This window comes from Carassius auratus, chromosome 34 (assembly GCF_003368295.1).
Source record: "Carassius auratus strain Wakin chromosome 34, ASM336829v1, whole genome shotgun sequence".
Classification (NCBI taxonomy): domain Eukaryota; kingdom Metazoa; phylum Chordata; class Actinopteri; order Cypriniformes; family Cyprinidae; genus Carassius; species Carassius auratus.
In genome coordinates this window covers 14,949,625-14,964,572 of record NC_039276.1, presented here as the reverse complement: position 1 = coordinate 14,964,572, position 14,948 = coordinate 14,949,625, and the positions used below count along the sequence as shown (strand labels likewise).

Here is a 14,948-nt window from a genome sequence, read left to right as displayed (position 1 = left end):
GCTGTCCAAAAATACTGAAAGGATAGTTCAACCCAAAACTTTTGTCACCCTTAAGTTGTTCCAAACTTGAATGAATGTATTTTTTTGCTTGAACACAAAATAATACATATTTAAATTTGAGTAATAATGACAATTGTAATTTTTGGGTGAACTGACCTATAAAATTACAGGTTACCAACATTTTAATGCGAAGTAAAAAATAAAATAAAAATAATAATAATAATAATAACAATTATATATAATTACAGTGCAAGTGTAATTTTAAATGACCTTGAGTTGAGTAACACAGATGTCCTCCTGTAGAGACACACATTCACACTGCAGTCTGTCCATGACTTCCTCCTGCTGCTGTCTGACAGACAGAACCTAAAACACAAAATAAATGGGGTTAATTAAAGTGAGATAATCAATGTATATTTTGTATGTGTCACACATACAGTGGACTGCCCCTGTGTTCCTGTCTTGTATTCTGATTGTATTCATTTAATTCAGGTGTGTCTCATCTAGTACCCAAAGTTTAGTTGAGTATTTAAAGTGTGTTCTGCCCCTTTTTGTCCTGTCCAGTGTTATACGTCTACAGTATGTACTACATCTGTTCCTGTGTGCCCTGTGTCCTCCTGTTTGTGGTTTGTTTATTAAAGAATCTTCAGAATCTCAGAATCAGAATCTCCACTGTCAAGCCCACCAGCCACTCCAGTGTCCATGTCCTGCCCAGTAAGGGCTCCTGTTTTCCAGTCCATCCCAGAGAGGGCTCCAGTTCCAACGTCCAGACCAGAGAAAGACTCTTTTCCCAAGTCCAGACCAGAGAGGGCTCCTGTTCTAAAATCTGGCCCAGAGAGGACCGCTGTTCCGACGTCTGGCCCGGGAAGGGCAACAGTTCCTGAGTCAAGCTCAGGGAAGGCCGCAGCATTTAATCAGCCGAGCATGAACACATCATCCCCTTCTGTCTATGAATCTTCGCCTGGCTCTTCCAGACAAGTTCAATGGAAAACCCAATGAAGTGTAAGGAATTTCTGTTGCACTGCTCCTTATTTGTCAACAAACAGCCCATGATATATACCACTGATACCAGTAAGATCTCCTTTGTATGTTCTCAACTAACTGATAAGGTCTTAGAGTGGGCCACAGCAGTATGGAGGAAGGATGGATCAGCTTTGCCCTCATTATGCACTTTTCTCCAACACTTCTAAGAAATATTCAACCATCCTGAGGTAGGTAAAAGTGAGAATGAACAGATGCTCACCATATGTCAGGACATAGATACTCCATCTGAGTATGACTTGTCATTTCGTACCCTCTAGGCTCAGACTGTTTGGATTGAAAGCACGCTTCACTTCAGTCTACCTTTCTTCATTACCCTGATCCTGAATTCCTGTTCATAGTCAAAGTGGACACCTCAAATACTGGCATTGGAGCCACCCTTTCACAATGGCATGGCATCCACCCATGCTTCACGCTTGTCCATCCTTTCCCGCGAACTCAGTTCTGCTGAACAAAACTATGATGTCGGAAACAGGGAATTGTTGGCCATGAAAGCAGTCATGGAGGAATGGCAACTCTGTCTGGAAGGATCAAAGCACCACTTCGTTGTCCTCACTGATCACAAAAACCTAGAATATTTACAATCCGCTAAAAGACTGAATCCCACATAGGCCTGATGGGCACTGTTCTTTACACGCTTCGTCTTTCTGTCACATATCAACCCGGTTCAAGAATACCAAGGCTGATGACCTGTCACTTCCAATGCAACATCATGACAGAAAATGAACAGGCCAATTCACAAGAACCCTTTCCTCCCGATAAGACTTCTGTACCTCAGGAACTTCGAAAGAAGGTCATGCAACCCGTTCCATTGGGGCTCAGCTCTGGTCATCCTGGCATTACTGCCACTCTCCATCTCCTCTAGAACAGATTTTGGTGGCCAATCATGAGGACAGACACTACAGACAGCTACCATCTGATCCCCTTACCAGTCCACCACCGACCATGGTCCCATCTTGCTATTGACGTTATCACTGATCTCCCCAAGTCCAATAATAACAATACTCACCATAGATCCTTTTTCCAAGCCCTGACATTTAATTCCTCTTCCAAAACTACCCACAGCTTTTGAAACTAATGTAAGAGGGGCTGATGACCATAGGAGGAAACTTCCGTTTCTTGAGAATGGGTCCGTCGAAATAATGCAGGCATACACATTAACTGGAACTCTACTGTCTTTTATTTGACAGAGCTCAGGATTGAACTTTAACTCACAGCTCGCGTTACAGACTTTTTCTCCCTTGACCACTAGTGCGCATGTCCTCGTGCCAATTCACTGCGCATGTCATCGCGCCAACCTGTCATTCACGACACATACATAAACCAATCAGATAATCCTACTTGTATAACAATTTACACATAATATAAATAATCAAAATAAATCTCACATTTTTCCCCCCTTAGCAAAAGAAATGTCCTCATTTCAAATATACCAAAAAAAATAAATCTCACATTATGAAATGTCACAGTTAACATAAGAAATATAACATGCCATAGCACAATGTCAAACAGTGTCCCACTATTGTACAAAATTTTTTATCACCTTGTATTTCTGCCTTTTTTTTTTTTTTTTTTTTTTTTTTAAACCTCCTCTCCATCACAGCTCTTTGAGCAGACAAAGAAGTTACCTAGTATGAAAATGCAAGTGTTTGTACATTGAAAAACAGAAAACTTCAAACCAATAACAAAAGTACAATTTATGCACAATTTTTATTCATTCATTTATTTTAACAAGAAAACTTCCTAGGCCTTTTAATAACACGCCCTGAACGAGTGACTACACATTTTGACAAAGGTTCACCACCTACTGAGGAGGTATGTTCAACCAACTGAGGTGGCTGCTGCACAGCACGAGGAACTTGCGCTATGCGACCTGAAGGCCTACGTACATGAGGAACAGAAGAGAGTACAGGAGCCTCCTTTTCACCAACCCACATCCCTCCTGATGACAAAGGGATTGACCCAGATAAAGCTGTGTAAAATGGTTTCAACTCCTGAACCCTTTCGTCCTTATCTTGACCATACCATGCAGCAGTAAGTGCTGGTTCTGTCCACTTAGACCTGTAGGGCTTCAAACGTTCATAGTGAACTACCTTAGGTTCTGCCTTTACATTTCTCACATTCAGCACTGTGTAAAGAATACCTGCCATGTCCACTGTAAGCACCCGATATGGTCCTGTCCATTTTGGCTCAAGTTTCTTTCTCTGTGTGGTTGGATCATTCATCCACACCAGATCACCCACTTTAAAGGGTCTGAATTTCTCATACCTATTAAAGTAGTACTCACGCTTAAGTCTCTGATCTGCACTAGTGTTAAGCACTTCTCGAAACACAGTTTCCATACGTTTGACTAGAGCTGAACCATAAGTCTGCGGAGTGTTTACGGCTCCATCTGATGGAGAATCAAGGTACATGTGTGCTGGTAAACGAGGTTCACGACCATGGGCCAAGAAGAACGGCGAGTACCCGGTACTAGAATGAGGTGTAGCATTAAATGACAGTACAACTGCAGATAAGTACTGATCCCATTCACCACCACTCTGAAAAAGAACCTTCGCTAACTGATCCTTCAATGTTCTATTGAACCGTTCTACCATTCCGTTACCACGAGGGTGGTAAGGTGTAGTTCTCTTTTTACTAATGTTTAATCTCTTACAGATGTCCTGCAAAATCTCTGACTCAAACTGACGTCCCTGATCAGAGAACAATTCCTCTGGAACACCGTGTTCAGGTATGTACCGGTCACACAACAACCGTGCTACTGTACCGGCTGTTTGGTCCACCATAGGATATGCGTTGACGTATTTTGTAAAGTGATCTTGCACCACCAACACATACCTGTTACCGCAGGAAGTGACAGGCAGTTCTGTGATATCAGTACACACAAACTGAAAAGGTCGTACAGTACTAATAGACTGAAGAGGTGCCCTTCGTTGAGGAACAGGCTTTTTCCGAGATTCACAAGCTTCACACGACTCACAATGCTGTTCAATGGCACTTCTCATTCCTGGCCAAAAACACAAACTCTGAGCTCTCTTCAGCGTTCGTTCAGCACTGTAGTGTCCAGAACAGGGATCACCATGCAAATAGTGTAATGTGTCCTGAATAAGAACATCAGGAATGACCACCTGATAAGTTTGAGGTTTACCTGGAGCACTACAGGCTGTACGACACAAGACTCCACCCTTCAATACCATACGGGGAACCTGCCACCAAAGTTGTCTCAATTTCCCCTTTACTTGTCTAAGATTGGGCCTCTTATGATTTTCCACCCAACTAGAGACCTGAGAGAGCAAAGCATCTGTTTTCTGATAGTATGTAATGTCCTTGTCCTCCTCACCCAAAGACGTACACAGCATCTACACAGTAGACAGTAGACTTTCACATTCGGTCAGACAAATTTGTGACTCGACCTTAGGCTGAATTTCTGTACCATTTACACCAACAAAATCATCAGTCTGAGAAGTGAGGGGCAAGTAATCTGTTTGAATAGATACTGTCTGTGTGAGAGGTGTTGGAGTCGTGGATGAATCTACAGGAATACGAGACATAGCATCCGCATTAGTGTGGCTCTTGCCATCTTTGTGGATGATCACCCATTCATACGGATCAAGCTCCATAGCCCACCGACCTCTACGTCCCGTGGGATCAATATCAAATTTCAATTTTCTCAGGCCAACAAGAGGTTTGTGATCGGTGACTATTGTAAAAGGCCTGTTACTCAAGTAATGACGGAAATGTCTGAATGACCAAACAATTGCCCACAGTTCTTTGTCATAAGTGGACCATTTTCGTTTAGTCGAGGTAAGTACATGACTAGCGTATGCAACAACTCGCTCTTTACCATCTTGAGTTTGAGACAGGACAGCACCAATAGCCAGATTAGACGCATCTGTACTCAATGTAAACGGCTGATCAAAATGAGGGAATGCCATGACAAGCGGAGATGTCAGAGCATCTTTTAGGTGCTGAAAGGCTAGTGAACACTCATCGGTCCACTCAAAACGCACATCTTTGTGGGTTAGTCGGTGTAAAGATTGAGCCTTAAAGGCATAATCTCGCACGAAACGCCTATAATAGCTACACAAGCCCAAAAATGCTCGCACCTCAGTAGCTGATTTTGGAGTTGGCCAATCTCTTACTTTCTCACTATGAGCTGGATCAAGAGACAGCCCATCCTTTGAGACAACATGACCCATGTACGTTACAGATGCCTCGCAAAAATGACACTTTGCAGGGTTAAGTTTGAGACCTGCTTCCCTGAACCTGGTCAAGATGTCTGTGAGGTTTGTCATGTGATCCTCAAAATCTTTACCCATACAAATGATGTCATCCAAATAAATGACACACTTTGTCCAATGCAGCCCTCTAAGGACTAGCTCCATTAGCCTTTGAAACGTGGGCGGACTATTTTTCAGGCCCATAGGCATCACTTTAAAATGATACAAGCCATCTCCTGTGGTAAAGGCTGTCTTTTTCCTGTCATTTGGATCTAATTCTACCTGCCAATAACCTGAAGACATGTCCATAGTAGAAAAATACTGAGACCCTGACAAAGCATCAAGACTATCGTCTATTCGAGGTAGCGGGTGCGCATCAGTAATGGTTACAGAATTCAATTTGCGATAGTCAACGCAAAATCTGTAGGTATTGTCTTTCTTTCTAACCATTACTACAGGACTTGACCAAGGACTATCACTATCCTCTAGTATATCTTGTGCTTTGAGTTTTTCTACCTGACGGTGAATTTCTGCCTTGAGAGCAGGAGAAGTCCTGTAGGCTCGCTGGGAAATTGGAGTATCATCTACGGTCCTGATTTTGTGGGTAACCAAGCTGGTTCTACCGTAGTCCTGATCATGCTGACTGAAAACATCAGAAAAAGAGGTTAGCAAATCTGTCAGATTCTTATGCTGTGTCACAGATAGCTCAGTATTAGAGAGATCTGGTAGTACATGTGTCTTGGGCTTTGCCACTTCACTTGACACAAACACATTGTCAGCATTTACACTTTTCACCTTTTTCTCAATAATCACAAAACCATCCTGATCGCTCTCAGAAATGAAATGGAACGTACCAATTGGAGTACCACAGTACAGAGAAATGTCATCTGCAGAGGGATTGACCACCTTCACATAAACTGAACCCTTATCTGCTTTTGTCACAGTCCATGCAAACCCTATCTTAGAATCTTCACGATAGTAAGGCTCAAACACACCCGTGTAGCCATTTGACTGCAAACCTGTGTAGGGTGATGCAAGTTTTGCAGTGATTACAGCCTCTGACAGAGCAGGAACCATCCTAGTGGTACACACAGTCACATCTACAAGTTTAAGGGGATGCTTATCTACACCCATAAAGGATATGGAGTCCTCACCAAGCTGAAAAGACATGTTCTGCATGTTAATCACAATTTTGTGCATAGACAAAAAGTCCCAACCAAGTACAAGTGCTTTGGAGCAATTTCTGATCACTTGAAATGAATGTGACACTGTATGCTTTCCCAAAGTGACATTCACTGACAGTGAACCCACTGAATCTAAAGTGTCACCAGAAATGGATGTTAGAGGTATAAACTGTTTCACCAAGGGTCTTTGACGCAAGGTAGGAGTAGACATTCTGAAATCTTCACTGATAAGCGAAACATCAGCACCCGTATCAATAAATGCATGCACTACTGTGTCTTCGATAACAAGTTCCACATTTTGTGTCACGGCCTGACCAGAGTCTGAAGTCACATGATGCTCAACAACGTTACCAATGGGCCTGGTGTCAGTAGCAGTTGGCAATTGGCCCTCATTGTCAACTACTGATAGTTTCCCTGGCGCTGATGAACACGTGAAGGAGACTGGAAACGCACATGAGCAGGACTTGGAGAACGATGACTCCGCCGATTTAAGTATCCATCCGATGACCTGACACCTCGACCATTGTCTGAACCAGAAGCATGATCCAGAGAATCCCGAGCTGTAAGGCGCTGCCCACGTTCAGGTGACATCCTAGGACTTTGATCACGATAGCCCTCATATCTGTGTGCTTTGTAATAGGCCCTGTCGCCACTCGTATCTCTATATGATTGTCTACTTCGCTCATAAAGAGAGTCACAGTTAGTATATGAATGTCCGTCATACCTGCGACGTTCAGATGTGCGCCCACGTGATTTGTCTGGGGTAAGACTGCAATGCTGTCGATCCGGTGAAGAAATGTGTCGGCCATCATACCTCTGTCTGTTAACCTCTAGCTGAAGTTGATCCACTCTCTCTGTCAAACGTTCCAAGGTCTGTTGAAGTTTCATGAAGTCCCCTGATGTAGCTGAATGAACTGCAGGAAGTGCTGTAGACATCATGGAGCAGGGAGAGGTAGGTACAGTCTGTGGAAGAACGTTGAGGGTAGATCCAGGAAAAACTCCTGCTGCCGAAGAAGTCCACTGTTGCGGGTGAGATGGCAGCAGTACCTTGCTGGCTTGGTGTGCCTGTTCAGTCTGTAAAGCCAATGTAAGAGCAGCATCCAGTGTATCTACACCTTGTTCATGAATGCGAAGCTGCAGATAAGGTTCAATTCTTTGCTAATTCTTTGCATTAGCCTCATATGTGGGAAAAGCTTCATCCACCAAATGGCTAATTTCTGCTGCGAAAACTTGGAGAGCCTCACCAGGCAGGCGTGTGCGTGCATTGACATAACTTTGAAATGTGGAGAGATAAACTCGTTTTCCAAAAACAGCTTTCATTTTTTCTTTCACTTGTTTATAGTCTTTCTTAATGTCACTAGGCAAACTGTCCCAATAGTTAAAAGCGGTACCACCAAGACAAGTTGGCAAAAACTTTGCTAACCTGGCGTTATCAAAATCAGCGCTAGCCTCCACAGTCACTTCAAAGCGCCTGCACCAGTGGAGAAAATCTTCTTTCCCGTCGCCCAAAAAGATAGGTGGAAAATGTCCATTAAAGCGCTGCACTGCATGTGAACTGCTAGCGCCAGGCAAATCGCGTGCTGAGTCTGCTTCACTCATTATAGTTCACAGTTCAGAAGTCTCAGTATACCACGATAATAAAATGTCCCAAAAAGTCCATTAAATTAAACAATGATTACCCTTTAAAGTTCGCGTCGTCCTGTTTCTTTAAAGTTCCCAGTCAAACCAACGCTGTAATCCAGAGATCAGACAAATGCACGAACAATGCACGCACAAATCTGTCCACGGTTGAAACACCAAGCAAAATAGACGTCACGGATAACAGACATCTGAAATCTTGCGCTCGATATCAGTCTCCAACGTCGTGATGCCACATCCATCGCATTTACTACCCGCCGAAGAGAAAGTTCACTCACGCGCCATGCACGTCGTCCAAACCCGCTGCCACCATAAATGTAAGAGGGGCTGATGACCATAGGAGGAAACTTCCGTCTCTTGAGAATGGGTCCGTCGAAATAATGCAGGCATACACATTAACTGGAACTCTACTGTCTTTTATTTGACAGAGCTCAGGATTGAACTTTAACTCACAGCTCGCGTTACAGACTTTTTCTCCCTTGACCACTAGTGCGCATGTCCTCGCGCCAATTCACTGCGCATGTCATCGCGCCAACCTGTCATTCACGTCACATACATAAACCAATCAGATAATCCTACTTGTATAACAATTTACACATAATATAAATAATCAAAATAAATCTCACACTAAATAATAAAAGCAAGGAATTTTTTTTTAACTGATTAGAAAAATGTATTTAAAATTAAATAAATAAATGTAAACAGTTAAGAATAGAAAATCATGATACATAAAATGCGGTGCAATCAGTTCAGACGTAGCACAACTAAACAGATGTGTTTTGAGTCTACATTTAAATATGTCTACTGATTTAGCACATCTGATCTCTTCTGAAATCTGGTTCAAACTGTGAATGGAAAATAGCTAAAAGCAGACTCCCCTTGTTTTGAGTGAACCCTTGGTATTTCTAACTGACTTGATCCTAATGATCTGAGTGGTCTATTAGGTTCATAGTCAGTGAGCGTATCTGCAATGTATTGAGGTCCTAGACCATTGAGTGTTTATAAACAAGTAGTAATATTTTAAAAACTGGTGTGATATGCTCAGATTTTCTGGTTTTTGTCAGAATCCTGTCAGCTGCGGCTATCTAATGGTCTTTTTGTGAAGACTGGTGAGTAGTCCACCCTGCTGGTGATAAAGGCATAAACAAGTTTCCAAGTCTTGACTGGAAACAAACATTTAATTATTGCTAAGTTTTTGAGATGATAGTATGCCGATTTATTTATTGCTTTGATGTGACTACGGTCACACCAAGATTCCTGACTTGATTTTTTATTATTTGACGCCTAGAGTCAAGGTATGCATTCACATTGAGAACTTCATCTTTGTTTAAAAATGCAATGACTTGAGTTTGCTCTTTGTTTAACTTAAGAAAAACATCCCACTGTTAATTTTATCAATACCTTGGCAGAGGGAGCCAATGGGGCTGTAGTCATTTGGCAATAAGGCTAGGTAAACCTGGGTATCTGCATAGCTGTGATAGAAAATGTGGTTCTTTCTCATTATTTGACTAAGTGGAAGCAAATGCAAACTGAACAAGAGTGGCACAAGAAAAGACATCCACTTAGACTTATCGTCACATTTACTCACACAATAACCTCTCCCTTCTAAGTAAGACCTCAACCATTTGATACGTTTGTTTGACCCTCTAACTTTAGCACTCACTATTCTAATTCTATTCTTAAAAAATATATATATATAATCTTTTTGTATTATGTTTTCTTTTCATTCATTATACAAATAACAACCCACACCACAATCAGTCAAGCTCATATCACCAGCAAAACTTACACTCATTTACATCCTTCTCTTCACTCTCTGAGGCAGAAGTCTCAAAACTCATCCTTTCTAATCACCCTACTCAGTCCCTTCAGAAAAAAAAAAAAAAAAAAAAAAATTGTGATTGTTGCTGGCAAAAATCCTTGATTTTGTGGCACGTTTTCTTAAAAAAAATGCGACGGAATATGCAGGATATTTTTGCAATTTTATGCAATGAAATTGCGTGAACTTGCAAAAACTGCGGTTTGATGAAAAAGAGAAAAAAAGGTGATTTCCCCCAACACCTTTTTCTCACCAGGCTACTACCTTAATGTAAAGAGTAATTCCTTATTACTTTCTATGATAAGCAAGCATACTAAATCACAGAATATTTAAGTTGCAATATCTTACTGCAACTTAAATTATTTTACATACTACTAATATAATTACAACTGTAAGTTTTTGGTACTGTTCTGTAACAAAAAAAAGTGCAATCTTACAACTGTAAAGTTGCATCAACTTCTGAATGAAACTACAACAGTGTTAGTAGCCTAGTGAGAAGGGGGTTTTGGGGAATCACCTTTTTTTCTACTAATCACCCTACTCAGTCCCTTCAGAAAAAAAAAAAAAAAAAATTGTGATTGTTGCGGGCAAAAATCCTTGATTTTGTGGCACGTTTTCTTAAAAAAATGCGACGGAATATGCAGGATATTTTTGCAATTTTATGCAATGAAATTGCGTGAACTTGCAAAAACTGCGGTTTGATGAAAAAGAGAAAAAAAGGTGATTTCCCCCAACACCTTTTTCTCACCAGGCTACTACCTTAATGTACAGAGTAATTCCTTATTACTTTCTATGATAAGCAAGCATACTAAATCACAGAATATTTAAGTTGCAATATCTTACTGCAACGTAAATTATTTTACATACTACTAATATAATTACAACTGTAAGTTTTTGGTACTGTTCTGTTACAAAAAAAAGTGCAATCTTACAACTGTAAAGTTGCATCAACTTCTGAATGAAACTACAACAGTATTAGTAGCCTAGTGAGAAGGGGGTTTTGGGGAATCACCTTTTTTTCTCTATTTCATCAAACCGCAGTTTTCGCAAGTTCTCGCAATATAATTTGGCTCTACTGTCATGTAACAAATCGTGAAACTGCTTGGCGCATTCTTTTGCGCTTATTTTTGTTGGCAAATAAGAATGATTTGCACGCTTCAAGTTTCACCCTGGTTTCACCGCGGGGTTTGCAGATGATATTCACTTCTCGTAATTGCGTCACTTCATAAGGTTCCCATGGCAATAGGGGGAAAATGGCGCTTCACTTGTGTGAAATAAATGCAACATTTTTCAACTTTCTGCTAATATATATGTGAGTTTTTTTGCAACGAAAATACAGGGATTATGAAAATCATTCTAGCCCCGCATATTTTGCTTTCTAAAAAATCGGCAATTTATGTGGCAAAAGAGCAGCGTATTTGAAAAAATGCGACCCCGCATAAATATGCGGCCTTTTGCTGATTATGCATTAAATCAGGTGATCGCATAATCGTGTTTTTCTGGAGGGACTGCCTACTACTTGCCCGCTTGATCCTATTCCATCTCATCTCCTTCAAGCCATTTCTCCTGAAGTTGTAACTGCACTCACTCACATCATCAACACTTCCCTCCACACTGGTGTTTTTCCCTCATCATTTAGACAGGCACGTATAACTCCACTACTTAAGAAACCCACCCTCAACCCATCTCTTTTAGAGAACTACAGACCAGTTTCCCTTCTTCCTTTCATTGCGAAAACACTTGAAAGAGCGGTGTTCAACCAAATCTCCACATTTATCACACACTACAGGCAAAAGACATCTCAGGAAACACACTTCAATGGTTTGAGTCTTACCTATCAGATAGGTCCTTCATAGGTTCTGTCATTCAGAAACATGGCTTTTCATACCACTGCTATGCTGATGACACTCAACTCTACCTCTCATTCCATCCTGATGATCCGACAGTAGCTATTCGCATCTCAGCTTGTCTAACAGACATTTCTTCCTGGATGATGGACCATCACCTTCAACTCAACCTTGCCAAGACAGAACTGCTTGTGATTCCAGCAAACCCATCGTTCCATCACAAATTCACCATCAATTTAGGCACATCAACCATAACTCCTTCAAAAACAGCTAGAAGCCTTGGAGTTATGATTGATGATCAGCTGACTTTCTCAGAAAACATTACTAAAACTGACCGATCCTGCAGATTTGCTTTATTCACCATCAAGAAGATCAAGCCCTTTCTTTTGGAACATGCTGCACAACTCCTTGCTCAAGCTCTTGTTCTGTCCAGGCTGGACTATTGCAATGCCCTCTTGGCAGGTCTTCCAGCCAATTCTATCAAACCTTTACAATTAATCCAGAACACAGCAGCAAGATACACTTTTTAATGAGCCGATAAATTAGCCAATCACATCTCTATTCATAAATTTGCACTGGTCGCATAAAATTCAAGGCATTGATGTTAGCCTACAAAACCAGCACTGGCTCTGCACCCATTTACCTAAATTTGTTACTTCAGACTTATGTGCCCTCTAGAAGCTTGCGTTCTGCAGGTGAACGTCGCTTGATTGTGACATCCCAAAGAAGCACAAAATCACTTTTATGGACTTTTAAATTAAATGTTCCCTTCTGGTGGAATGAACTCCCCAACTCAATCTGAGCAGCTGAGTCCTTAGCCATCTTCAAAAATCGGTTTAAAACACATCTCTTCCATCTTTATTTGACCCTCTAACTTTAACACTCACTATTCTAATTCTATTCTTTAAAAAAATATAACTACCTTTCTAATATTTTTGTATTCTATTTTCTTTTCATTTATTATGCAATTGTTTATGTATATGTAACACTAATGAGCTGATGGTATTTCAGCCATCTGTTCCATACTAGTGAATCCTGACACTTAACACATTCGGAACTCAAAAGACCAGAACGTGAGTAAACAAGGACCTTTGTTGTTTACATAATTCACCATTTTGGCCGCCCTGAAGTCGGCCACATCCTGCCTTGAGTGACAGTTATTTACGACAAGAAATTCCAGAGTCACGTGGGCGAGCCTCAAAGGAGACACTAAACCAACCACATTCCTGAACACAAATGAAACCTTTCGTATAAGTCCCTTACTTTCATCGTTATTAATAATATGTATTTTGAATATGTTTTGTGTGTACCATGGTTAATCCCTGTTATGCGAGGATTATAATTTTTCTAGCGTATAAATTGGAATTGTTTCTCCTCACCAACTTTCTCAAAGGGAGCCATGGGCTGCAACCCCCAGTCCCTTGCAGCTCGTAAAATTTTACGACCACACAGGACTACACAGGACAGGAAACCTAATCCTTACAAAAGAATGGTAAAATGTACTCAAATGTAGTCTTAATGTGTATATTATTGATTTTGCGGTGCATTAGAGGTTTCCCATATAAATTGGGACTATCTGCAGTGTTATCATGTGTTAATCAAATCTTTAAATATGTGTAATTCTGCATTTGAATGTAACTTCATGTTTTTATCATTTATACATATTATGTTTAGTATCGTTGTGATCGTCATGTTCTGACAAACCCATTTATCTAGAGCAAAGTAATGAAAAATGTATTTAATCTGGAATTACGAACTTGCTAGAATAATCCCTGGAAATTGGACAAGCCCTAGATCACCAGGGGGTTGTCTCCACAGAGACAAAGGAACTTTTCCATCCACTTCAGATCACGGACGTTCATTGGCTGTTCACGCGAAAAGAGGCGGGGACCATCTCAAGCCATAAGAACGACCGAACAAGGTCCGCCTTCTCTCTTCTTCTCCTTCTCCGTTCTCGAACACGCTGCTCTCCTGTGCGACCAACGTTGCTTCCGCGCGGCCTTAGGCTTCCAAAAGTTACTGACTATGATTTCCATACCTGAGCTCCTTATGTGATTTTATTCTATTTTCTCTCTCTCTCTCTCTCTCTCTTTTATTTGGATTCCGTTATGTCTTGTATAAAGCTTACTGTTTGTATTGTCGTATGCATAATTACTCTGTGTGATTTGTAGTTTGATGTATTACTAGTTGATTTATTAAAAACCCATATACTGACGATTGGCTTGGACTCCACCCCACTTACATTACGAGTCACTGAGATGTCTAATCTTTAGCTACAAGCTTTAAATTTAGAAACTAAATTTATCCTAAGGATAGGATAATGTTTTCATGGCCAGAGAATATTTTCCCTTGAATTATAATAAGTGATAACTTTATTGGAAATTGATAGGTCAGTCTGGTTTGCTGGACAAACCACTGTTTGATTTGCAGTAATTTACAGTAAGGCATATCACAACAATTGATATGGAGAATGGAATATTGACATATTAATGAGTAAATTACAGTGCCCTGTGATTATTTATTGGTATAGGCAATTGAGCTATTTTTCATAATCAATCAAATTTAATGTAACTGTCATCTGAGATTTAAATTAATCATATTCCTGATTAATTATTCAAATTCCCTATATATCATTTGAGTTAATTATTCTGTAAGACTCATTGTTGTTACATATATGTGTAAAGACCTCTAACTAGCTTGCTCTATTCTTTTATCTTTTATTCTATCTGTTTTCTTTTTATTTATTATATTAGTTAAAATCCCATGCTATGTGTACTGTGTTAACCTAACTCAGACTTGTTATAGCACTTATATATCATTGCTCTTTTTGTTGTTTTTGATTGCTTCCATTGTCCTCATCTTTAAGTCGCTTTGGATAAAAGCGTCTGCTAAATGAATAAATGTAATGTAAATATATATATATATATATATATTAGGGGTGTAACGGTTCACAAAATTCACGGTTCGGTTCGGTTCGATACACTGATGTCACGGTTCGGTTCGGTACGGTTCGGTACGTTTTAGATACAGCAAAAAGAAAAAATTGGCAGATAAATTTCCTTGATTTTTATTTAAATGTTTTATTTATTAAAACTAACAAAGTATGTGTTTTTTTTTTTTTTTTTTTTTTTTACATTGAACAATGATGGAGCTATTCTTTACCCATCTTCTATGGTGTTTTCTTAGCAGCATACTGTAT

The 14,948-nt window shown here is 40.2% G+C and overlaps 1 protein-coding gene across 2 annotated transcripts in view; it reads right to left on the bottom strand.

The window, feature by feature from the left end:
* The window catches only part of LOC113053282 (coiled-coil domain-containing protein 148), a 120,689-nt gene that overhangs the window by 58,290 nt on the left and 47,451 nt on the right, over positions 1–14,948 (bottom strand). For both annotated transcript variants that reach the window (XM_026218189.1, XM_026218190.1), the window contains exon 7: positions 271–366. In XM_026218189.1, the coding sequence (XP_026073974.1) occupies positions 271–366 (96 nt within the window). The remainder of the gene's footprint in view (positions 1–270; positions 367–14,948) is intronic.